Source organism: Lathamus discolor, chromosome 2, assembly GCF_037157495.1.
Source record: "Lathamus discolor isolate bLatDis1 chromosome 2, bLatDis1.hap1, whole genome shotgun sequence".
NCBI lineage: Eukaryota > Metazoa > Chordata > Aves > Psittaciformes > Psittacidae > Lathamus > Lathamus discolor.
In genome coordinates, this window is record NC_088885.1 from 78,568,061 (window position 1) to 78,593,618 (window position 25,558).

Here is a 25,558-nt window from a genome sequence, read left to right on the forward strand (position 1 = left end):
AAAAATAGAAAATATTTTAAACACAATTCAGAGAAGAGCTCTTATTTCAAATTCTTTTTCAAATTTATGGCTTACTCCTCATGATTTCTGGAAATCTGTTAGTGGGACTCAGTTCTGACACTGTTGCACTGTCCCAGATACGGAGTGATGCTTTTTCTAATTCAATTTTCATTTTTTGACTCTACATTCTTACATGCATGTACATGTATACATACTCACACACAGACACACATACAAAGACACTACTTGCAGAGATTTAGCCTAGTCGTCTTCTCTCAGCTTATCTTCACAATCATTCTTCTGTATTTTTCTACCCTTACATTAGGACACTATTCACCGTGGATGTGTTGTCAAAATGCTTAAGCTTCCTGACACAAATATACATCTAAGCAAACAAAAAAAAAAAAGAAAAAAAAAAGTAAACACAGAAACAAATCACAAAACCAAACAGGCCCTCTACCCACTATGTTTCAGCACTCATAAAACTTGGCAAATTCAATGCTTTCAGCAAACTTCTGTTTCTTGATTATTCTATACAGACATAAGGAAAATCTTTGAGAGACAAACAAGTCAATCTCAATGCTATGTGAAAGAAGTATTGAGAATTCATCTAAACAAAAAATAAAAAATAACGTCAAAACAAAACAAAAAATAAAATTAGACATACCTCTTGAGAACTCTGAGATTCAGTTCACGTTTTGAGATGGGATAAGCTTGCTAGGTAAGTTTGAATTGAAGTTCACTTTTTTGGTGATGTTTTCACCCCTTAGTCTGCTATTGTACTCACTGCCACATTTTCTCTGTCATCTTTCACACCAGTTTGCTTGTGTGGTATATTAGATCTTGGTTTGCTGCCAGAGGCCCACCCTACTGCTCTCTCACTCTCCTTCCTCAACAGGACAGGTGAAGAAAATAAGAAGGAAAAGCTTATGAACTGAAATAAAGACAGGGGGATCATTTACCAATTACCATCAGGGGCAAAACAGTCTCAACTTGGAAAAATAAATTTAACTTATTGCCCATTAAAAATAGAGTTGGATAGTGAGAAAGAAATAGAGAAAATAAAACCCCTTCTCCCCACCCACAGTTCTTTCCAGGTTCTCCTTCATTCCTGCTCATGTTAGCATCACTGGAAGTATCTCAAAAAAATTCTAATTTCTAACATAGCAACCTGATTTGTATTTAAAATATGCTGACTTCTGCTGACTAATATGGCATAACGGCTGCTTGTGAGGCAATCTAGACTATAAATAAACAAATGAAAAGAAATGTACCAGATTTTGTGGGTTCTATTCAGGTGGGAGTGAGGATATGTCATAGTTGACTTTAATTTGAAAGATCCAAACTGGTTTTGCATTATTACCAATTATTTCATTATTCATTACTGAGTTCCTTTGTTTCACTGTTTTTTCAGACCCCAAAAGCTAACAGAAGTTTCTTTCCTCAGAAAAAAAAAAAAAAAAAAATGCTGCACAAACATTGCCTATTGTCCATGAGGAGCCTATTTTATAATACGGCAGACTGTTGGCAGAGAAGAGAGTGAACTGCATGCTGACAAGAAATTTTCTGAGTATATACTTGTTAATTGTTTTTCATGATTGTACTACTAATTTACTAGGAAGCAGTAGCTATTATAACGCTATTTTTACACCACTCTACAGAGTTTGACAAATAAAAGAAAACATCCATAATTTGTAAACTATAATAAGATCTCATTCTATATAAGATCCACTTGAAGTATCTGGTAGTAACCTCCAAAGTTTCTGTAGAGTTACAGCTTCTATGCTGTCCTCAGGAATCATAATCGTATGGCACTTGAACCTCAGGAAACAAAGATATACATTCTGATGTATATTTTCTTTTAAATCAAGCCAATATGTCAGGAAAAGAAACTTAATGTGCATTCAGAGTTGTTACAACCACACTCAAACATCTGTGTCAGCCAGAAGACAGTGCCTAGATCAGTAGGCCACAGCAATAAGTTTTCCTGATGAAAATATTTTGAGGTTTTTTGGAGGGGGCAGGAGGGAATGGACATATAGATTTCCCTTGATTCTCAACTTTTAGGTCATATTTTAGATGATACAGTGGCACAGTGTAAGCATGATTGTATTGATGACTTCTACATTTTTTTATAGGATAGGAAGTGATATTCACTCCCCTTTCCCTTTTAGCCTTGAAGAGACATGGGATTTAGTTTATTAGCTTTTTGAAAGCAGATAGGAGTCATAGAATATTATATTACTCAAGAAACAGTCTTAATTCTTTTGTCCATATAAGCAGTTCTGCCAGACACTGTTAGTGATAGGTTGTTCTTAAAGATTCATTTCTTCAGGATTTTCTTTACATCTCAGCTTGGCACACAGTTGACCTTCAATTGTTTAACCTGGCAAAAAGTAATCTAGATTGCTAATGGCAAAAATCCTCTTCAGATTTTGATGAGCTGTGACAAAGCATTTCTACAACTTTGTTCTGCTGGTTTGTTGCAGAGAAAGAAGTAATCTTCCTCTCTTGTTATGCTGTTCAGGTAGACTGAAATGTTTGGAATCGTTACTTTTATGTAGGTAAAACTATTATGTGTAAAGTGGTATTACATACTGTGAGAAAATAGATGCATCTAACAGGACCTAATAGTAATGTGAGCTTTCATAAATCTATTTTGATTACTCTGGGTGTCTACTTTCCCCAATGCCTTGTGCACACGGAAGAGTGACAGGAGAGATTACTCACTTTAGTTCCATTAGTCACAGCTAAATGAGTATCTTCTAAATTTACAGTCAAGACATACTTGCCTGCAAGTTATCTGGGTGAACTTCAATCTAGAGGAATGTAAGTGAAGAAAAAAAAAAGAATAGGAAATTTTATCACTTAAGTGGACAGTGCTTACTAGACCTTTGTCTTATAAGGAAAGTATAACATAAAAAGTAAAAGATAAAAAATACCCAGCCAAAAATAGGGTAAAGAGCTTCTCAGTTGGCCTTCTGCCCTTGGCAAGGAGTTGAAGAAAATTTACCCTTTAATTGGGAGGGTAAAAGAATATCTCCTTCACAGGTTGACCACCCGAGAAGGAGAAAAAAGATGTGAAATTGCTAAGCACCTTTATTATATACCTCCCAAAGTATAAAGGTGGTGACCACACTGGGAACATAAGACCAATCAGTTTCATGATCAATGATTCTATTGTATTACAAGTCATTATAATAAAGTACAATGAGACAAAAACCTTAGCCCAAGCCCCACACTTGAAAAACACCAACACAGCAAATACCGGCTGTACGTAATATACAGCGTTCTGAACCTGTGAGATCAAGAGGAACAGCTTTGAGAGCCAATAAATCAGCATTGTGATGAGTGACTATTAATCCGGTCAGATCTGTCGTTATCTCAACCCTTCGTGCCCCACGTTGGGTGCCAAAAAGAATTGTCGTGGTTTAAACCCAACCACAAAAGCTCATTCACTCACCCCCCACCGACCCTCCCTGCTCCCGGAGGGATGGGGAGGAGGATCAAGAGACTGTAACTCCCACGGGTTGAGATAAGAACAGCCCAGTAACTAAGGTATAACACAAATCACTACTGCTACCACCAATGATAATATTGATAAGAGAAAATAACAAGAGAATACAATACCACCGCCGAACGAGTTCGACCCACCCGAAGAGAGACCGTGCCCTTCTGGGTAACTCCCAGTTACTTCCCTGGGCATGACGTGCTGTGATATGGAATAGCTCTTTGGCTAGTTTGGGTCAGGTGTCCTGTCTCTGCTTCCTCCCGGCCTCCCCTGGTCCCCGGCAGAGCATGAGACTCACAAAGTCCTTGGCCAGAATAAACATTACTTAACAACAATTAAAAACAATCGGTGTTATCAGCTCTCTGCCCAGGCTGGAAGTCAAAACACAGAGCTTGCACCAGTTACTAAGAAGGAGCAAAACAGCTACTGGTAAACCCAGGACACCCTTCTAGCTATTGGGCTGCCTGTGCTTATCTATGCAGGCTCTGGATTGTGTTAGCAGAAAGTATCCTGACATCTTTAAAATTGCTTAGAAAGAAAAGCTTGTGAGGAACAGTTTTGTCCTTTCATATATTTTATAAGGAAGTGTTTACAGAAGCTTTTATTTGCTTCTAATTCATAAACTGTGCCAAATGTATTGGTTCACAATGTTGTTAATCCCATATAGCTTACATTCTCCTCATTGTGATCACAGGACATGGGTGAGCCATTTTCATACAAAATAATTGAATGTTGAGGAAATGTAATTGTAGTTTAATGGCAATTATTTGCCAATAGTGGAATAACTTTGATCAAATGAGGAAAACAAAATAAAATGAATTCCTGAATTTCTTATTGTAAAACCAAGCTATTTTTTTTAGAACTGTCTTAAAAATTAGTTAGGATGAGACAAAATATTTTCTTCAGTCTGACTTCAGATGTTTGGAGATGGTCATCTAAGCAAAAAATGAGTATGGGAAAGTTTGCTTTAGTTTAATTTACTAGTAAGCCAAAGTTAAAAATCATAATGGTACTTTCCACACAGCAGTTACCTATTTTAAAGTGACCAGTTTCAAAACTGTTTGATCACGAAAACACCCAATGATGTGTTTGGTTTCAGACACATGTCAATCCCTCTTGCGTACCTGAAACTTGAATCTTAAGTGATAATGATTTAATCACAAGGAAGAAGAGATTTTATTTTACTGTCTGCTTGGGTAAGATAACAGTGGATTTGTCCACCAGTTGCCGTTCAAGTTTTTGCTGAATTCTGTGAAACGACAATATGCAGTTTACAAAAAATAGGTGCCATCATAAAATCTGCTGCTTCCTTTCTTTGTACCCATTTAGGTACATCAGTTATTCAAGTGACAGCCACAGATGCTGATGATGCCAACTATGGAAACAGTGCCAAAGTGGTGTACAGCATTCTCCAGGGACAGCCATATTTCTCAGTGGATCCAGAAACAGGTTAGCAATTCATTCAGTCTTACTTTTTGCAATGACAGAGGTGTGATGCAAGGATTAAGACACTTTTCATTTGCATTTAAATATTGGAACAGGTCTATGGTATATGGCTTGCCACAAGGATGATACACATTTTCTAAATGAAAACTGAAATCACAATTAAAGTGTCAAAATAATATTATTGTAGAAGAAAAAACATTTTGCTTAGCATAGTAGCATCTGGAAGATGACTGGTAAGTGTAAAAGCCAACAGTTCAGAAAGGGTGTAGGATATTGTAAAGGATACAAAGAGTCATGAAAGTATTTAAGATTATTTTACACCAATTTCTGGGAATTCCATCTGTTTCTCTTTAAGAAAACAAAAAGGGAGCTGAATAATTTCAGAACATAAGGCTAAAAAAACCAAAACCACTCCCCAAAGGCAATTGAATTATTTTTAAAAGTTGTGATAGATTCTTGACCACTAACAATCTTTAATTCAAGATGCTTTTTGAAACTGTACTCTGATCCCAACAGCTATTAGAAATGAAGCAAGAAGCATCAATGCTTTTAAATTGCAAGGCATTGCTGGAAGCCCTTTTCATTGTTGTGCAGGAAATCAGATAAGAAAAAGACACAAAGAAAAAAAATATTAATTTTGCGTACCTATAATCCAAAATTTGGTCTCAAAAAAGAAACCACCACCACCACTCTTCCCCTCTCCAGATACCTAATCCTAAGGCACATATGACTTAACAAGCATTGCATTAGGTTTTTCCTGCATTTTATCAAAATTCTTCAACCTTGCAAAATCACCACACCTCTAAATAAAAGTTCTTCTGGGCTCTGGATCCTGGGAGGATTTAGGTAATTTCTCTGTTCAGGGCATGGGATTTTTAGTTTTCTTACCTGAGTATCCTACTCTCTTTGTGTGTTGTACAAGAGTCTGATTTAAATTAAATTTATGAAACTCTTGATATCAGCCACCCCAAAAAAGATTGTCCAACACTAATTTTACAGTCTTATCCAATTTTTTAATTATCTATAGCCCTAGATGATTTACAGTGCCCATCACTGGGCATTAAAATATATGATTTATTGTAGTCCAAAAGAATTAATCCACAGCATAAAAGAGTTCAGCCTGTGCTATAATATCAAAACCTCACCAGGACTGGAAATTACATAATGCATTAAAATAAAAACTGGGCATGATAGCTAAAAAAATTAATTAATTCAACAAATATGTTTGTATTTTTGTCATTAAAAGCATAACTAGATTGATTTAGCACATCACAAACAATGAAAAATATCTCTGTTACATTTAATTCCCTTTTACTTAAAATCACATTATATCAGCCATAGACTGAAAGGCTTATTTCAGTATACCTTGTGTTGATGGCTATGCATTAACATCTCTGCTTTTATTTATATCCACTTAAACCCACTGAAATTAAAGTGGGTGGTGCTTCGCCTACTTCACTTGTCTCTCTTTTTTCTCTCTTCTCCAAGGCGTAATCAAGACTGCTTTGCCAGACATGAGCAGAGAAAACAAAGAACAGTATCAAGTGGTCATCCAGGCCAAAGACATGGGAGGCCAGATGGGAGGACTATCAGGGACCACAACTGTGAACATCACACTGACCGATGTTAATGACAATCCGCCTCGCTTCCCTCAGAGTATGGAGCATCTAATAGTTCTGTTGCTTTCCAAGAACCCCTCTAAAATCAGCTGTTTCACTGCCACCATCTGGGATCTTTTTTCTTCCGTTTTTAAAAGTATAAATAGATTCATATAACAGTTTGGGTTGGAAGGGACCTTAAAGATCATCTAATTCCAACCCCATTACTATGGGCAGGGACATCTTCTATGAGAACAGGTTGATCAAAGCCACATCCAACCAGGTCTTAAACACTTCCAGGGATGGGGCATCCACTGCTTCTCTAGGCAACCTGTTCCAAGTCCTCATAACTCTCATAGTAAAGAATTTATTCCTAATGTCTAATCTAAATCTCCCTTCTTTCAGTTTGAAACCATTCTCTTGTGTCATATCACTACATTTTTTGTGGCCCTCTCCTGGACTTGCTTGGGCAGATCCATGTCCCTCTTGTGTTGGGGTCTTCGAAGCTGAACACAGTACTGCAGGTGACATCTCACAAGGGAGTAGTAGAGAGGGAGAATCACCTACCTCAACCTGCTGGCCACGTTCCTTTCAATGCAGCCCAGGATACAGCTGGCTTTCTGGGATGCAAGCGCACACTGCCAGCTCATGTTGAGCTTCCTGTCAGGCAACATCCCCAAGTACTTATCCTCAGGGCAGTTCTCCAGTCTGCTCAGCCTGTATTTGTCCTTGGGATTGCTGCAAACCAGGGGCAGGACCTTGCACTTGGCTTTGTTGAACTTCATGAGGTTGGAGTTGGACCACCTCTCAAGCCTGCCAAGGTCCCTCTAGATGTTATCCCTTCTCACCGGTGTCAACTGCACCACACAGCTTGCACTAAATCCCACTGTCCACATCGCTGACAAAGATATGACAGAGTGATGCTGGCCCACTGTTATGTCTGTTTATGTGGCAGCAGCATTAAGGCAAATGAGAATCCTCCACTTTTTTAATAGCAAAATATTTCTTAGAATGATGAATTTACTTCCCGTTCTTACTGTGCTCATAGGAATGTGAACTGTAACAATAAGCTAGGCTAACTTCAGGGACTTGAAAGCCTTTAGAAGAATTTAATTACAAAATGTAGAGTTCCATTTTCTGAGATAATTTTAGTTCAACATTTTTAGGCAAGCAAATAGGTCAGCAAATTTTCTAAGGTACCACCTTGCAGAGTTGATCATGTATTGTTCTCTGCTGGAAGTCTAAGCATCTGATTTAGCTTCTTGTAATCTGTGTTCAGCTCTTGATGTTGAATGATTTTGGTAATCTAGATCAGTTTGACACAATTAAGTTTTTTAAAAATATCTCTGTATAATAAAAATGGCAATCAGAAAGCTGCACAATACAGAAAGTGTCTCAGTAATGTACAACATACTTTTGTCCTAGGCCAGTCATTTAAATCCAATCCCAATTTGTTTTAATTAGTGCCTTACAACCTTTTGATAGGCTGCAGATAGAAGACATTTACAGCCTCACTTCAGTGCCTGCTGGAAAAATGTCTACATTATAAAATTTGAATTGCTTGTGAACACTTATTAAGGACCTGACTGGCTCTCTTTAGTGAACAAACAGCTGATTTAGAAAACTCTCTCCTGGGCTTGATGAAACTTGGAAAACACTTCAGTACCATGGCAATAAGTAGATAAAGAATAGTAGATAAAGGTCAACCTAGAAGAGATTTTTAAAAATATGAGAAAACTCTGACAGGAGAAGAAAGGATTTTAGAAATTGCATATACCGTTTTTATCTCCGTTCATGACAACAGATTGCTTTTTAAAAAGAGAGGGTAGGGGAAGTACTGCAGTCCTCATAAAATATAACTTAAATTCACATTCAGAGTTTACTTGCTGAGAATCACCTTCACATGGCAAACTCAAATAACAATTTTTACCAGCCTTCCTGTTTGACTTCAGGAGGGGATACTGTTTAAACATGTGTAGCATGACATAGCCATAATATTTTGCAAATAAGAATTCTTGAACCTAAATTAAAATGCAATGTGGCACACTGAATTATGAGCTTTGTTCCTGAATTAAATTTTCAACATTTCCTAGGAAATCAAACATAAAGAAACATCTGGAGGTTTTGATTTCCTTTTAGATTAGTTATGAAGAGAGTCATACCTCCAAAGAGCTATCTAGTTTTGGAAGTTTGTTCCTTCCAAAAATAATTATCTTCCATTTTCTCTTATGTGAGGCAACAATAGATGAAAATGTGGCCCAAAGCTGAGAGTGAATTGCAAATGCAAGCAACAGGATTTAATGTCAATGTACAGAACTCAAGATTGATTTCTTGGAGGGACAGAAGAAAGCAAAATGTCAGTGAACTGTGAACTACTGGCTGATCCAACTGTATTAGAAGAAACAAATTTTCTGTTTTGCTTTGTTTCTTGAAAGGAATCTTGGATAGTTAAAAGTGGATAGCCTGAACTGAATTTAAATGGCAACATAATAAAAATCTCACACATTTTGAATTCAATTGTAATCTAAGCCAGATTAACTATCTCGCATGCCAAAACTGTGTAGCATGCACGCAGCATCACAAAAATAAGGAATGCTTTCAGATGTAAAAGCACTAAAGACAGTTATTTACCCTGGAATAAATCATATGTAGCATGATTGAATCTGTTCTTACAGTATTTCTGCCTCACTGGCTGAACCCTTGAATTTGAGAAAGCCTTTAAACTTGTGATTTAGCTTGCAGGAATACTTCCATCTAATTTTCAGCCTGGTTTAAAGGAATAATATGCATTTTAGTCTGTGTGGATTGCAGCCAAACAGTCTGCTGTTTTCACTTACAACCTTGTAACAGCAAATGCAATATAGCATCAAGCATTAGCTTCCATTTTCTTACACATGTATTTAAATATAAGGTATTTACAGTGACACTCTTTTGTACTTAGTCTGTACAACTGGAGATGGAAACTCCTGAACTTAGAGGTTTGGTATAGTCCTTGAACTTAAAAGGAACCTTCAGGACCCTATAAGTGTCTTAAAAGAAAGCAAAGGACATGTAAATATAGGAAATAGGCTAGTTGCAAGAAAGACACTTGACTGTGCTTCACTACAGGCCAAAACAATTTATACAGCTTCTTAATAGACCCTTCAAATAAAGATTGTGAATTTTAACAGATGCTACTTTTCAGACTCTAATAAGTTTTTTTTTTTTTTAATGCTACTATTTCACTCAGTAAATTAATATTAATTTACATGAGAAAACAGATATAAAGAAATATCAGATTCTGGAATGTCACATGTAGAAATGTTGAATATATCAGTTGGGGTTTTTTTTACATTTTTGTTGGTAGCAAATAACTGAAAGTATTGATTTAGAAACATTTGTGTCTTGCTAGTGATGAAAGCTCTTCATTGTCTAGTTCTAGCTGGTCAAGAAAACTATTTGGTTAATAATTTTTCTGTAACAGCATGTCTTTAGATTTTTATTGCATATGTTGTCAGAAAGTACGTATACATTCACTTTTTTTGTTTGTCTGTAAACAGATTTCTCTTTAGCAAACCCTTATTATAAAAACATTAAATGAAATCGAACATTAAAAGAACACTAAAAGTACATGCAGGTAAATTAAAGAAAATCTGAGTGAATCTCCAATGCAATTAATATCCTGACTCTTTAGTATGGATTAACAATAATGGATGAATGAATTACTTTCACACAGAACACCTACAAATCTTGAATATATTTTTCAAAAGAATAAAAGAAAGCCTGTTCTATTTTACTCTCTTTCAAAAAAAATCTGCACTGGTTTCTACAAATTTTGTGCCTGGAGAAAACAGCAACAAAAAAATCTCTTACTATTTCTAAATATATATAGAAACATTTCTAGAAAAAATATATATGTATATAGTTACATAATCAAGGTTAGAACTGGTGTCCCCCCAACAACAACAAACCATTAAAAACACAGTAGTAAATGGCTTTGAAGAATCACTTATTTTTTTTGTGACAATTTGTCAATCAACTTCAAACCCTGTTTTAAAGTTTAGCATGATGATTAATAACATTTTTTTAAAATGTTTCAAACTTCAAGTTACTTAAAAAAATTCCAGGTGAAACAGAAAATGTTTTTTATTCTAGTGACTAAGCTTCTCAGAACAATGAATACTTGATTTTGCTCTTCTAGGTACCTATCAGTTCAGCTCTCCTGAGTCTGCACCACCTGGGACTCTTCTTGGCAGAATTAAAGCCAATGACCCTGATGTGGGTGAAAATGCAGAGACTGAGTATAGCATCTCCAATGGGGATGGATCAGACATGTTTGATATCGTCACTGACAAGGACACACAGGAAGGGATCATAACTGTCAAAAAGGTTCATTTTTTTTTCTCCCTCTCTTTTATATGAACTTAGCTCTCCAGACGTTACAGTTATTTCTCCTTTTCCAGGGGAAGGAAGGGTAGATCTCACAAGGGGTCAGGCTGCCAAGGAGTTATTGTATTAGTTTTGTCCTTCTTTCTTCAGTATCTGTTATTTTCAAGTCTCGAAGGAAATTTAATGGCTTGTCACTTCACATACAGCAATATTTCAGTTGCTACTCTCTGTTCAGTATATATACTCTCATACACAGTACTTTCAAATTAGAGCTGTGAAAACCTGGAGGAATTCAGTGCACAGTGGGGTTTGCCAGCTGAATGCTGCTGTAAGGCTCACAAGGCTTGGAGACTCAGCTGAAGTTTGATGAACTTACACCTTCAAGTCTAATCTGTCCCTTTCTAATCTGTCCAACAGTCAGGTATCTACCTAAATTCTGTCTTGGTTTAAGTCCAAGCTTGGTGAAACATAGTGTTACATATTATGTCAATGGAAGTCCACGGAGTAAAGACATGGGCAGAAATTTAATTCAAAATACCATCTCTGACACATTTATTGGTTGTTTAGACTGTTAAGCTCTGAACACTATTTTTGGTTCTATTTTTACTGAATGTACCAAAAACGATATGTATATATATCTAATATAGATTTATACACATATATTTGGAAACATGAATATATGTTCATGTGTATGTGTGTGCATATTAATTTATACATCAATATGCATATATGGACCTGCATAACATAAATGTCACACAGAGAGATAGGAAATAAGACTTCATAGTTTTCTTTTCACTCTGGAACATGGAGGTCAGGGACAAGTCTGGGTTGTTTCTGATGCAAAATAAGCAAGGGTAGATGGTAATGCAGGAGGAGTAAGGAAAAGGGAAACAGAACACAGAGCATTTAAGAGCTGGGATAATTGTTCATATTATTACCAGTGGCATGAGACAAATAAGACCTTCAGCAACTCCCACTGTATACTGAGTCCAAAGTCCCTGTTTCTTTCTATTTTCTTGTGGGTTGGTTTTCTATGGGTTCTCCTGGTTTTTAAGGAATCTGAACAATTAGTAAGCAGAGGGATCATAATTGCCTTGCTGCTCTCTAATACTCCATATTTTTTTCATAGCTAGAATACATTCTAATATAATCCATCTTCACCAAGATACATTAAATTTTAGAGCTTTTGCTCCTAATAATGCCTACACTTCTCATTCAGCATTAAAAACCTTATATTTCTTGTAAAGTGGTTCAATTTCCTTTATTATTATTATTTGCTCCCCAGCATCTGGATTTTGAAAGTAAGGTGTTATACACCTTAAGAGTGGAAGCCACCAACACGCATCCTGATCCTCGTTTTCTTCAGCTGGGGCCATTCAAGGACACAGCTTTGCTCAAAATTTCTGTGGAAGACATAGATGAACCTCCCGTGTTCAGCAGACCGTGGTATTTAATAGAGGTAGATGAAGATGCTAAGGAAGGAAGCATTATTGGACAAGTTGTAGCCCAAGATCCGGATATAACAAAGAATGCTATAAAGTAAGCCATTACATAACATAAAAAGTTTTAAATGTGGGTCAAGTCTCAGGCACAAAGAGTAATGAGAACACAATGTAACAGGGGGCTACTCAAGTGATTAAGCACATAAGGGCTACTAAAAAGTGCCACACTGAAAAATATCTATGGGAACTTGTGAAGTGAAACAGTTAACAGTGCAGGGTATGCTTTTGAAGCCAATAGTCACTAGGTGAAAAGAAAGGAGAGGTTAGCATTTAACTCACATCTTGTTCTAGTACTTTCACCAAATTTTTCATAAGATTATGATTTTATACCATGTTTCCAGTGGCAAACGTATGTAAAATACTCAAAATGGTGGTGTATTTCTGCACTCCCTGCTGGTTGATAGCATTCAGCCTTCTGTACTTTCATAATGTCCTAGACATAATATCATCTACCATGTTCCACAGTTTGACTACTTAATTATCACATTATATTAAATAAGAAATGTTTGCAATAAAGTCATAACAATTACAGGTAAGAGTTCAGTGCTTTAAAATTGCTGTAATTGTTAGCCACCTGCCATTATTATCTGCAATGACAAACTCAGAACTGAAATTCGTGTATTTAGCATGCAACTGATTATGAAACCTGATTGCTGTGCTTCTGAACAAGCCTGTTCTGTCCTGCAGCAGTACAGTTTTAGGTAGGAGGTGTGAGAGGAGGAAGAAAAAATATTTTTATGCAATCTATGTATAAAATCTCAACCTGATACTGACTGGTAACTAGTAGACTAATTAAAACACACCTGTAAAACAATTTTTTTCTTTGCTGAGAAAAAGAAAAGCAAAAAGCAAGTGCCATAAAATAAGATTTTTAAGAACTTTTATCTTAAACAACTAATCCAAACATTTTTCTGGTGATTTTGATGGTCCTTGTGACATCTTGAAAATATGATAAATCAATACTTTATTGTATTTGTAATATGTATCCTTTCATGACTGACTTCTCCCAGAAAAAATTAATTAGCAAAAATATTACCTAAAAATGTTAATTTTTAGTTGTTATTCCAGTATTCACTTTATAAGCTGAAATGCAATTTCGAATGTAAATCTAACAAACTGCCAACATAAATTGCTTTTCATTCCACTTACTAGTCTTAAAAAATTGTTTCTCAGTATTTGTAAACTCCTCAGACAGCTATAAGAAAGCTTAGGTTAATTCTAAATTACTTCAGTTCTCAACCATAGTTAAAACTCAAAAACTTTTAGAGGTGGCTGTGAGCTAAACTAGAAACTGTAGCAGGAGATAGTGATGCTCAGTTGTATGGTATCTTCACAGATATTCTGTGGATCGACACACTGACCTTGACAGAGTATTCAACATCTATTCAGAAAATGGATCCTTATTCATCTCAAAGCCACTTGACCGGGAAGAAACTCCCTGGCACAACATCACTGTCATAGCAACTGAAATCAGTAAGTTGGAGGTCATTTATCTCAGTAGAACTGAGGAAAGACAAATTCTACAGTATCTATGATATATCTTGTTTCATTAGTTTTGCTCTTATTAAGATATTATCAATAGAGAGAGTATCTTTAAACGCACATCTAAAAGTTCAATTTACTACTTTAGGACTATCTTTACACATTTATGAAAAGACAATTAGGTGTTCTTGGGCTCAACAAAAACATGTATGGTATATATTAGTATATAACTGGTTCCCTGAGAATTCCCATCAATAATTTGGTTTCACATTTTCAGAATTAGCACTTTAAACATGGGAAGAATTTATGCTTTACCTCAATTGCTTAAACTTATCTCAGAAAATGGCTTAATTTGAAGCCAGGACTAGAAGAAATTCTTTCTCCTCCAAGTCTGAAGCAAACCCTGGCCCTTAGTATTTCATCTGGATTCTTTACTGTTCAGTTGGACCCTTTTAAAAAATAGGATGCCTTTTTTTTTTTTTTTTTTTTTTTTTCCCTGCCAAATGATAAGAGTCATCAGAGGGGAAAAAAAACCCACTGATTTTAGCAAACAACTGTTCTTCCTTCTTTCATTCTCCCTATAGATTCCCTAGGAGTTTATGTGCTTAACAGCCCAGGACTCAGCTAATATGGAGAGATTAATTATATCTCCATTTTCAGAAAGACTGATGCTCACCCTCATAAATACTTTTTTATTGTTTGGTCAAATATGGTCTCCATTTTTGATGTATGTACTGTGAGATTCATCTCCAGTGAGAGCTTGCCCTTGGATATCAAGTTACAAAAAACAGTGGATGATAACATCTACATATCTCCTTTTTTTCGGTTTTGAGGGGTTTTTTACATCTTGGTTAGAAAGGACAAATTTGGTTTTCTGGTTTTGAGGTCTTTTGTGTGTTGTTGTTGACTGACACTGTTTAACTGCTTTACTGACTTGAGCAAGTTAATGTTCTTGACAGCTTGCTGTCAGGAAACAGCTTTCCCAATGAATAATTTACTGATGTATGGAATACAAGTCAATAATAACTCAGTGACCTGTTTTTAGTATAAATCAATTTATATACTTCATATTATTTCAAAATATGTATACTAAAATAGAATATTTTCTTTCAAATATAAATAGTACTTTTATGCATATGGAATGTATGTCAGCAGAACATGAAATATAATTGGTTTAGTATAATCAAAATAAAACATAATGTCTATTGGAAATAAATTATTGGACAATTTCAGGTCTTTTCATAGGCATAGACTGTAAAGCTTTCTATTGTAATATAAATAATTTTCTTGTTTCAGATAATCCTAAACAAAGTAGCCAGATACCTGTCTTCATCCGGATTTTAGACATAAATGATCATGCACCAGAGTTTTCCAAATACTACGAAACATTTGTTTGTGAAAATGCAAAAGCAGGACAGGTAAACAAATACTTATGTTACTAAAGAACTTGTAATGAAACTATCCTGGAACTCCATCATGAAGACTTCGACATATCTTAATTCGAACAACTGCAAAGCAACCCAGCCTCTTCATTCCCTACATTCTACACAAGCTACCAGTTGATTCAAAAAAGTAGGAGATAAAAGATGCAGTATTTTACCCTAGTATAATAACATAGCATATAATTTGAAATTGTACTTTAAGGGTTTTTCATTCCTAATATCAAAAAATATTTTTCAGAACTATTTATGCATAATGCTACAAAAACCCTTATACTGTTTGATGATTACATTTATTTCCGGATTTTTTTTTCCAAAACCTTAGTTAATGTAACCACACCTTCAAGTACACAAAGCAGGAATATCTTTTATTATGCTTCAGTAAAGATGTGAAAAATAAACTTTTACATTCTACAAAAATGAAAAATAATGTAACTCTTTTCATTGTAAGTTTAACTTCAGTTTGGAATTGGGTTGAATTTGGGCAAAGTTCATGTATATCCTTTTCTAAACTATCTATCTCAGCATAATCTAAAAAGACAATAACAAGTATTGTAGCGAAATTAAAGTGATAATTTTGAACTGAGAAAGGAGGCAGATCAACAGAACAAAGAGCCAGGATATTACATCAATCTTTTAATATTACTGCCATTACAACTAACACCTATGTATGCTAAAGCCAGTCAGCCTTTCCTTTTTAAATCCTGTGAAGAAGGATGTAAGTTTTGCTGATTTTTAGTTCTGTATTTACCAAAGAACTGGATATAATAGGAGATTGGGTACCTCAAGGTTGTCTTTTAAGCATGGGCCAAAGTCCATAGACTCTTGATAGATGCATTTTTTAGTAGAAGGAAAGTCTTGGGATCATTATTTGCACTAGCACAAATCAGAGTGGGCTCCTATTATAGTGGGGAAAGGCCAGGGTGGTGCCCTGAACTCATCTTAGGTCTGTCCTTGTGCATCATTGTTTTTATGCTGACATCATCCAACTGATGTCACTGAAAGTATATGGAATGGCTCCTTTATCCTTATAGCATAGTGACCATACAACACTCAAAACTTTACAGGCCTGGGGCATATGGATACCCCTCAGGAAGCATGCTCATCATTTACTTTAGTTGCTGTCCAGTGTTGTATTCAACATAGTCAGGGGGCTGCACTAAAAGTAGCATAGATGGTGTATGAGATGAGAACTCTAGACAGAGCAAGAAAAGGACATTTCCCAGTACCAATTCAAATTATGTCTTAGGAATGGTTTAACTTAAAAAGAAAAAAAGAAAGAGAGAGAGACAGAGACCAAAAAAGGGAGAAAAAGAGGACAGAGTGGATTGTTAAAGTTGCATTCAATTCTACTTATTTTTTGTTCATTGCACCTAATACTGGAATTTAGGTAAGTAGGTTAGAAAGACAGAGGATACTATGAATGAAATCACTTGGCTTTGGAGAGGTACTTGACCCTTCTTTTAATGAATTTTTCAATAAAATCTTACAAATTTTTATGCAAATGACATAAATAGAGTCAGGAGAGAGAGGATATGCATATCAAAGGCACTGATGAATTAAAACAGTAGAAAGAATTATCTGAAAAATTAACAACACTTTGCAAAATAACTAAGGTTTATGGTGTCTTAACCAGTGACATAAATTGTCACATAGGAATACAGTTCAAGCCTTATAGAATGAGAAAGATTTTCTTGAATTTCCATTTATTGTACCGTCATAGTTTTGTTTTATGATTTATAAGCTGTTTTTCCAGGTGGAATACATTCAGATAATTCTAGCCATTAATTTAAAACAGCTGACATATCAACCAAATTCTACCTGTTAAAAAAAATATAAAAAAATTGCTTTGAACAAGATGAAATTCAGACAAATAAATCTTAAAATTTCAGTATAATAACTGATAAAAAGGTGAGACATATACTTTAAATGCATAGCAGCAAGAAAGGTTATAAAGCTCATAAATGAAAATTTCATTGAAATTAATCATGTGCAATTTTATCAACCAGCAAACACAGGTTTTGTCATATATTTAAACTAAGTTCAATCCAGGCATACTGCTTGTCAATTTCCTTAACCAAGTTTCCATCTAGTCTAGCATACTTGATGAAACATCTATTAATGTATAAAATTTCATTTACCTTTCTGGTAAATTCTGTGCTTTCCTAACAACTGAGGTGACAGATGCCCATTAAGTAGGCATATTGACATTTAGAACTCCTTTATATCTAGCATACTAATGTAATTTCAGGAATTATTATCTTTAATTGAAAAAAAAATCACAAAAATACTACAAAGAGAGTGTACAAAATGTGTAGCTGAAGAATGAGACATCCAGACTGTTCTATCTCTTGACAGTTGGATTCCTTAAGACAGGCATCTGAGTTCAATCTGGATATTTAGATACAGTTGACTTAGTATTTCAGAAAATGAATTACCTTTTGTATGCAAGACTACTTTCATTTTGGTGTCTAAAAATTGCGATGAATATAGACATACAAACTTGATTAATTTGGCCAAGGATGCTAAGTCCCAGGCTGCCCATATCACTCATGTTTAGCAGTCCCCCTAGAATACAATAAAGATAGACGATCATGCCATGTCCATTTAGTACTCCTCCTCCTTATTTTAACAATCATCTAAAACAGCTGTCTTATTAGAATCATTATTGTATCTTCACACATAATAGTAGTGCTTCTTCCTCTGGTGCCCATAGCAGGCAAACCAGACTGAAAAGATAAATGCATTTAGCTAATTTTTCAAATTTCTTTTTTTAAATCAGGCCCAGCTATTAATCACACCACTCTCTAAATCTCAGGTGCAAGAGTAATCAGTCAAAATGATCAAATATTGCTCTCTGCCGTAAAGTGGCATTACTCATTCTCAACATCAGCTGATAGTAGAGGCTGCATTTGTTGTTTTTCAGGTAGCTTTAGGAAGGTCAGAGGAAAGAAAACATTCTGGGTTCTCTCCTCTTCCCTGTTACTCTTTTGTCTCCAAACGACAATGTTATGACTAGGGAGAAACATTGTCACTAGAGGTGCATAAATTACTACATTCATTAGGCTGGAAGAGATTTGTCACCAATCAAGTCATGGCTAATACACAGGCTAAAGAGAAGTATGCTGCAGCCTTCCTTTCAAACAGTTTAGAAATCCCTAATCCTTTGATGGTGTGCTAGAACCCCAGGGACTGTTGTGGTGAAGGCTCTGATACAAGTTCTCTCGTGCTCTTGTCAGGGAATTAATTGAGTCTTTTTTGCTGGATTAGAGGATGAGTCCTCTCCATGGAAACCGGGAAGATTTACTTGAAAAGGAGACTGATTGAACTGAACAAATTGCTAGTAACAATTTAGCTAATTTCAACACCCGTCAGTAATAATATTTAAGAAAACAACCTGTGTCACTTCTTTTGCTCTGACACTATATTTTCATGCTGTACAGGGGCTCTCAGACATCAGAACAGGGAGAGAGTTTGCTTTCTCCTCAGAAAGCTGGCAGATTTTTCTTTTCATTAGTCTTCATACTCCCTCTTTTTTTCAGACGGAGCAGAAGGAGATCACATTTTTCACATGGCCTTTGCTAATTATCAGTTATGAGTTGTTGCTCCATTGTAGCAGCTGCCTTCTCTAGCTAGACACCTATTGGCTTCATTTAGTGAGAGACCCATGCTAAGTCTTTTGAAGTAAGAACTGGAGTTCAAAGAAGAATTTTCCAGCTTCTGGTTAAGCATTCAGTTCTGCTTTAGCACTGCCAACATATTTGTGGAACAAAGCCAAGACTTGAAGACTAAACTGTTTTGCATTACGAAACATGAAGCTTTATTAAGTGGCAGACATTTTAGAACATTTCTTAAGACATACAACATCAAGATTAAATGTTTATTCAAGCTTACACACGTGTGATGGAGACTGTTTTCTGCAGTTAGCACTATACAGTTGTATATGCTAAAATTGTGCCTTAACACGTGTGATACTCAAGCCACAAAATGACAATATGGGCATCCACTGACAACTGGATTGGTTTTGAAACACTTCTATGAGGGGACACTTGAGTAACATTATTACTTTACTAATAAGGTAATGTAGCCACTTCAAATTCTACAAAAATCTTTATCCCACCCACTTGCACTGTGCTGTGTTATTAATACATTCAAGATCAGTGAGAGATTTGCCCTAACAGATCATACAGGCAAGAAAAGAGTTAAGAGCAAGAAAGGTTAGGATAAACACAAATTTGCTCTTTAACCGCTCCCTCAAAGCATTTCCACACTACAATGTTCTGATGCTTGGCAAAAGCACGGTCTTTCTCACAATGTGGTTTTGTCACAGCTTATTGCAGACAAAGCAGTGAGGTCTTTTCAGATTCCTTGAGATATATTTGTAGCACAAAGCAAGTTCAATAAATTTAAAAAATGACAAAGACAGTGCTTTGAGATCTGGGATTTGTTCTGCCCTCTCTTATACCACTTCTGAAAAAAAGTGCCAAATAAAACCAAACAGCAAAATATCCCAAATATTCTTCTCTCCAGTGTCTAGTGATATTTTTTAAGGTTTATCTCAGAAGCAGCTGAAAGTAGATAAATGACATTTGAGAATTTCTCTGTTGTACAATATCTAGGTTTAACTAAGAGCATAATATAACAAGAACAAAAGCCCAACTGATTCAAGTGGATTGAGGGTCTACTCCTCTGCATATCTATAATAATTTTCAAGAAACAACAAAATTCAGTAGTTTAACAACATACGTCTCCAGTGGTCTTACTTCTCTGAGACTGGAAATCTGATTTTCATGTTATATGACATTTACATTCTTTTAAAACTTCAGAAAGGCATTGTCTACAGAAACAGACCATCTTTAAATTCCCATGAAAGTGACATTATTTCTTATTGTCTTATTTATAGTGAATTTTAAAAGAAAGAATTTTGAAAAAAAAAAAAAAGTTTAAAAATATGACAGCAACCACTGATATGCTGCTGTTTCAAAAAGAAGCAGCAGCAGATTACATGACATACATTGTATTTGTCTCAAATCTTGTTTTATTAGTAGGAATTTTCAATCAGAAAATACATCTGTCCACCCATAGACCTCATCTTGTTCAGCTTTCTCCAATGGCCCTTTCAAGCATCTGTCCGAAGCATGTTGCTGCATTTTTAAATTGTGTACCCTGAATCCAATGTGCAACTGTAGTTTATTCACATGACATGCCAAGCTAGCACAGCCTGAAAAGCCCATCTTAGAAGTGGCTAGCTGATGCTGACCACTATACTGTTAAAAGATGCACTACTAGCTTAATGTTTACTTCAATGTTTCCTGTATTTCTTTTAGAGGCAGTCCCAAGGTTGAGCCCAACCCAAGTCTCCTGCTTGTGTAATTCACTGTGTCCACAAATGCAACCTCAGAAACAATAAAGGCATGCCCTGAAGTGCACAGGGACCCTTGTTATTTCAGAATGCCCCCACCTAACTTTTACTTCCTTTCTGTCTTTAAAACAGCTTAAAGAATACTGGAGAGCAGGCTTCGTCTAGGGATGTACCAGATATGTGTAAGGAATCTGTTACTGGGCAATTTAGTCATCCCCAATAATTTTTTCAAAGATGAGTATGAATAACTAAAACGTAGCCTGAATATAAGCTACAATCACAGTTTTGTCTGTGGTGTAAGTCATAGCCTTAAAAATACAGTACGCAGGAGAAAAAACAACCAATCCACCAAAAGCTGGAAAACAAACACCACTCGCACACCCCCAAACCAGTATATAATTAAACTATTTCCATATTTGACAAAATTATGCCAATGGAAACTAGGTCCAACCCCCTTAACAGGATCTCTGGCTTGATCATGAATGAAATTCTTCAAGAAATTTTTCCTGTGGGAGTAATTCTTCATTAGCAACTCATCTTACATTGTAGAGCTGTTGCAACCAGTTTGTCCTGAGTGCAAAAGAGAAAACTCTATGTAAATACCTAAGTTTAAATTTTCAGTACCCTCAAAAACAAATTACCCCTAATAACTTGAACTTTCTCAATAAGATCTACTCAGCTAAGAGACTGTTACTGCACATGTGAAGTGCACAACCCTTAAAATAATGACAATAATACTACATCTCCCAAATTGTGCTCATTCACATGGGAAACTATGGAAGAAAGAGAAAAAATTGGGATTTTTTTTTTAATCTTCTCTAAACCTGATATGCTTTAAACATACTTGAGTAAAAGGCAATTTCCTGACATAACTCTTCCCTTATAAATTTTACAGTGTCAGAGATATTTCTCTGAACTCCTGGTGAAAAGGGATCATAACTCAATGTCCATTACTGATTCAAGAAGGAAGAATATATTTCCAATGTGAAAATACAAAATGTACATTAAACAGTGCTATTTCTTTTTTTTCATATAACTGTAATACTTAAGAATAGCTACGTCTCTTTCATTTCTGCAGTGGCTGTCCTTAACATCATTCTTTTTTATTTACAGCTGCATAAGCGAAAAAAAAAAAATCCTTAATTAGGTAACATTTTTAATTTCCTTTTACCTATTCATCATTTGGAAAAAATCACCTGCAATCATTTTCTTATTGCTCTTCTATTCTCCCATCTTTCCTTGTGGAAGAACAGCTGGTTTTCAATTTTTGCAGCCAATAGTTAGAGCAGGTAAAAAGTTTGAGGGTTTTGTTTGGTTGGTTGTTTCTTTCCTTCTTCTTCAGTAAATTTTCAATGTAATTAGATTTTGTTTATGCCTCTTGTAATTCTTCTCCATGTGAGTAGCACATAAAGGGAATCAAATGCCAATCCAACAAACATCCCATTGATTACATCTCAAAAAGCCCTAAGATACACAACTGCTATTTCTGGTAGCTATGATATAAGGATGTTTTCTCCTTGAGTTTTTCAGCAAGTAATTGCTCAAACATTGTCACTCATTTTACCTCTCTGACACTTTAACAATTTTTTTGCTTTTTCTAATATGTAAAAATGTGAGAGAAAAATTTTCTCATTTAAATTTGGTATTTTAGTCCTATCAGATTTTATTTTTTTTTTTTAATTTTTTTTTTTTGGTAGCAATATTATATTTTTCATTAAGCAATGCAAAACCGAAATCAAGCACCATCCTGGTCTTGCTCTCTGTATTGCTACTCTCAGAGGCAGATTACAGCAAAGACAAATGCTATAAGACATTGGGGAAAATGTCATATATACTGAAAAGTCCACTTTGCCATAAACAGCGATTTGGCTAATCTTGGGAAACAAATAAAAATTTAAAATATGTAAAATAAATCTAAAGAGCAATGATCATCAAATGCTTTGAAAAATGAAGAGACCTTCATATGTAGATATTATGCCTAATATTTCTAATCATATTTAGAAAAACTTCTTAATCCTGCCTTCAGTACAGTCACATCTTCTTGTACATGGCTGATATTCACAAATTACCCTTCAAGTCCTTAATATGCCTCCATTTTTTTAATAACAACTTGATATTATTAGCTTTAATAAAAGTATTCTGAAATTAACCAGAAAAAAAGAGGGCCAAATGCTCATTGTGCAGTACAGGATTAGCAGCAGCAGTGTTCTGAACGAAACAGTAAGAAAAAACACTTCCATATATTTGGTAGTCCTGTAACTATGTTTCTCCAATACAGAATTTCATCCTGAGAGATGCTGGACACCCTCCAAAATTTAACTGTATCTTCAAATCCCACTCAAGCTGATGCTCAGAGAAAGTACATAAGAAAAAGCCATTCTTTACGTGATTGCTGCAGAGCTTAAAAATTGTATTGTCAATTATTGCATTTCTTGAAGAAGCCATGCTGCACTTCCCCTAGAAATATCAGAAAAACAAAGCTTAAAGTCATTTATAACAAGTAGCTTTGATGTCTGTGGGATTTCAAGGCACCCTACATACAGGAAACACTCAAAAACTCAAGACAGGCATTGACTTTCACATGGCTTTGAAAGAAATAAGTCTGCTGAGATCTTTTTCCTTAAAATTTAGGTGTCATAGGAACTCAGCTGTACTGAGTTGCAGCATCCTCAGCTGAAGCTTATTCCCATTCTTATGCCACCAGCACTTGTCATATTGTGATTGAATGCAAACACGTCCTTGTAAGTCAAGGTGGAGTGTGGTCACTCTCCAGTGCAATACCCACTAAGGAGTGCAAAGGACATAGCAGTCATTTATATGTCTCACTGGAGTTACTACATGCAATCTGGTATGGTGTTATCTGCTGCGAGTCGTTTCAGCAGTTACAGCTATTCCTAGATATTTCTCTTCTCAGTTCTGCAGTTGTTTTTCATAGCCTCACTAAGTCAAATTGCTACCATGTATGTGTGTCTATATATACACGAGTACATACCTCTACACATGTTTTGATGAAGCAGGAAAACCTGTGTAATCCAGAAATACTGCTGAAGCCTCTTTTTTTTAGTCCACTCTACTCTGACCTTATGATGGTATCATTATCACTCATTCCCGGATGAGTGGCCTTGTTAGGGCAGCTATAAAGCTCCACAGCCAGAGGTTTCAATTTAGGAGGGAGTAAGGCATCTCTTTTTATTACCTCAGGAGAACCAAGCATCCTGCCAGTGCAGTACTCTAATTTATTGCCAAGAGCAGATGAGGTAGACTGGGAATTAGGCAGACTTAACAACTGGTTTATACACTGTTCTGTGCCATTGCTACATGAAGCCACAGGAGGTTTATGGCTTATTCACAAGGGCAATTGTTTCTGTATCACTGCAATATACTGAGTAAAAATCAAAGTACAGCGCTGTCTTGCAGTGAAACTGGTACCTTTTTCATCCTCCTTTATGTGTTTAAACAATTAACCAACAATTTGCTTACTGTAACCTCTGCTGTGTTTATGTGGCATAAATTTGGCTTAGGATATCAGTTTGTGTCTTCAGACAGAGCTTCACTGGATTTTTACTGGACATGAAAAGCAGAGATCTTATTCCAAATGCTAGATTTCTAAAATAGCATGAAATATTGTTTTCTTTATAGCTAATACAAACTGTGAGTGCAGTTGACAAAGATGACCCCCCTCGAGGACATAGATTTTTCTTTGAGTTGGTGCCAGAATTTGCTGTTCAACCAAACTTCTCCATTGTAGACAACAAAGGTAACTGCTCATCAGTACCATCCTCCTCCTTGCCCCAGCCTTAATACCACATAATACTTCATCAAGCAACATTTACTGATTTCTACTTTTCTGTTCTAGATAACACAGCAGGTATTATGACTAGAAGAAATGGATACAGCCGTAGTAAGATGAGTACCTATCTCCTGCCAATCATAATATTTGACAATGACTACCCAATCCAGAGCAGCACAGGCACACTGACCATTCGAGTGTGTGCCTGTGACAGCCGGGGAAACATGCAGTCCTGCAATGCTGAGGCCTTGCTCTTCCCTGCTGGACTCAGCACAGGGGCACTGGTTGCCATTCTCCTCTGCATCATTATCCTGCTAGGTAAGTATTGTGACAAGATGTTTAATTGACTAAGCAAAGGTCTCGTCAGTCCTAGACCACTGACATTCTTTAACTTCTTGCTCACATGACCCTGCAGAACAATATTTTTTCAACTGCTTCCCACGATGGCAAAGAAGCTGGAAGAGAGGTGAGGGAGCTACTATGGACCATTTGTCATCATTACTATTCAGAAGAATTTGCAAAAATAATGAGAATATTAATCTCATTTAAATGAAATAAATTTGAAAATCTAGGGTCAGTTTTAGAGTATGCTTATTTGGGTAATATTTTACATTATAAACGGAGCTTAATTTAGACACAGGACTTTAAAATCAAACTCCTGTAGCTGAGTGACAAGTTTCTCAGTGATTAAAAAAATATCAATTATACTAGCTATTTAATCATTAATTATTTGTAATTTTCATACTCAGGAAATAGCTCAAAAGTATAGAAGAGAAATCTTCAATTTCTTGCAAGTGGTAGAGAGAGCAGCTGATTAAATAAAGTGTGAGCACAGAAGTTAGATGTGTGGTGGGAGACATGAGGTGATATATGAAGAAACTAGAATAAATGTTAGCTCATAACCTGGTGTAAGAACATAAAACCTGCAACTTGCATGTTTTGCTTACAAGAGAATTGCCACCTTAAAAGTTCCATCATCTCTACATTCCAGTCAAAACCTGTGGAAAACCTCCTTCCCTTTCCACCTATCCTAGCAAAAACAGATTGCCACAAGGGCAGT

General features: G+C 35.7%; 1 protein-coding gene across 3 annotated transcripts in view; it reads left to right on the forward strand.

Annotated features, from left to right (window-relative positions):
* The window catches only part of CDH9 (cadherin 9), a 103,143-nt gene that overhangs the window by 72,130 nt on the left and 5,455 nt on the right, over window positions 1–25,558 (forward strand). For all 3 annotated transcript variants that reach the window (XM_065667559.1, XM_065667561.1, XM_065667560.1), the window contains 8 exons: window positions 4,841–4,960; window positions 6,446–6,613; window positions 10,736–10,923; window positions 12,209–12,462; window positions 13,762–13,898; window positions 15,204–15,325; window positions 24,348–24,465; window positions 24,565–24,816. In XM_065667559.1, the coding sequence (XP_065523631.1) occupies window positions 4,841–4,960; window positions 6,446–6,613; window positions 10,736–10,923; window positions 12,209–12,462; window positions 13,762–13,898; window positions 15,204–15,325; window positions 24,348–24,465; window positions 24,565–24,816 (1,359 nt within the window). The remainder of the gene's footprint in view (window positions 1–4,840; window positions 4,961–6,445; window positions 6,614–10,735; window positions 10,924–12,208; window positions 12,463–13,761; window positions 13,899–15,203; window positions 15,326–24,347; window positions 24,466–24,564; window positions 24,817–25,558) is intronic.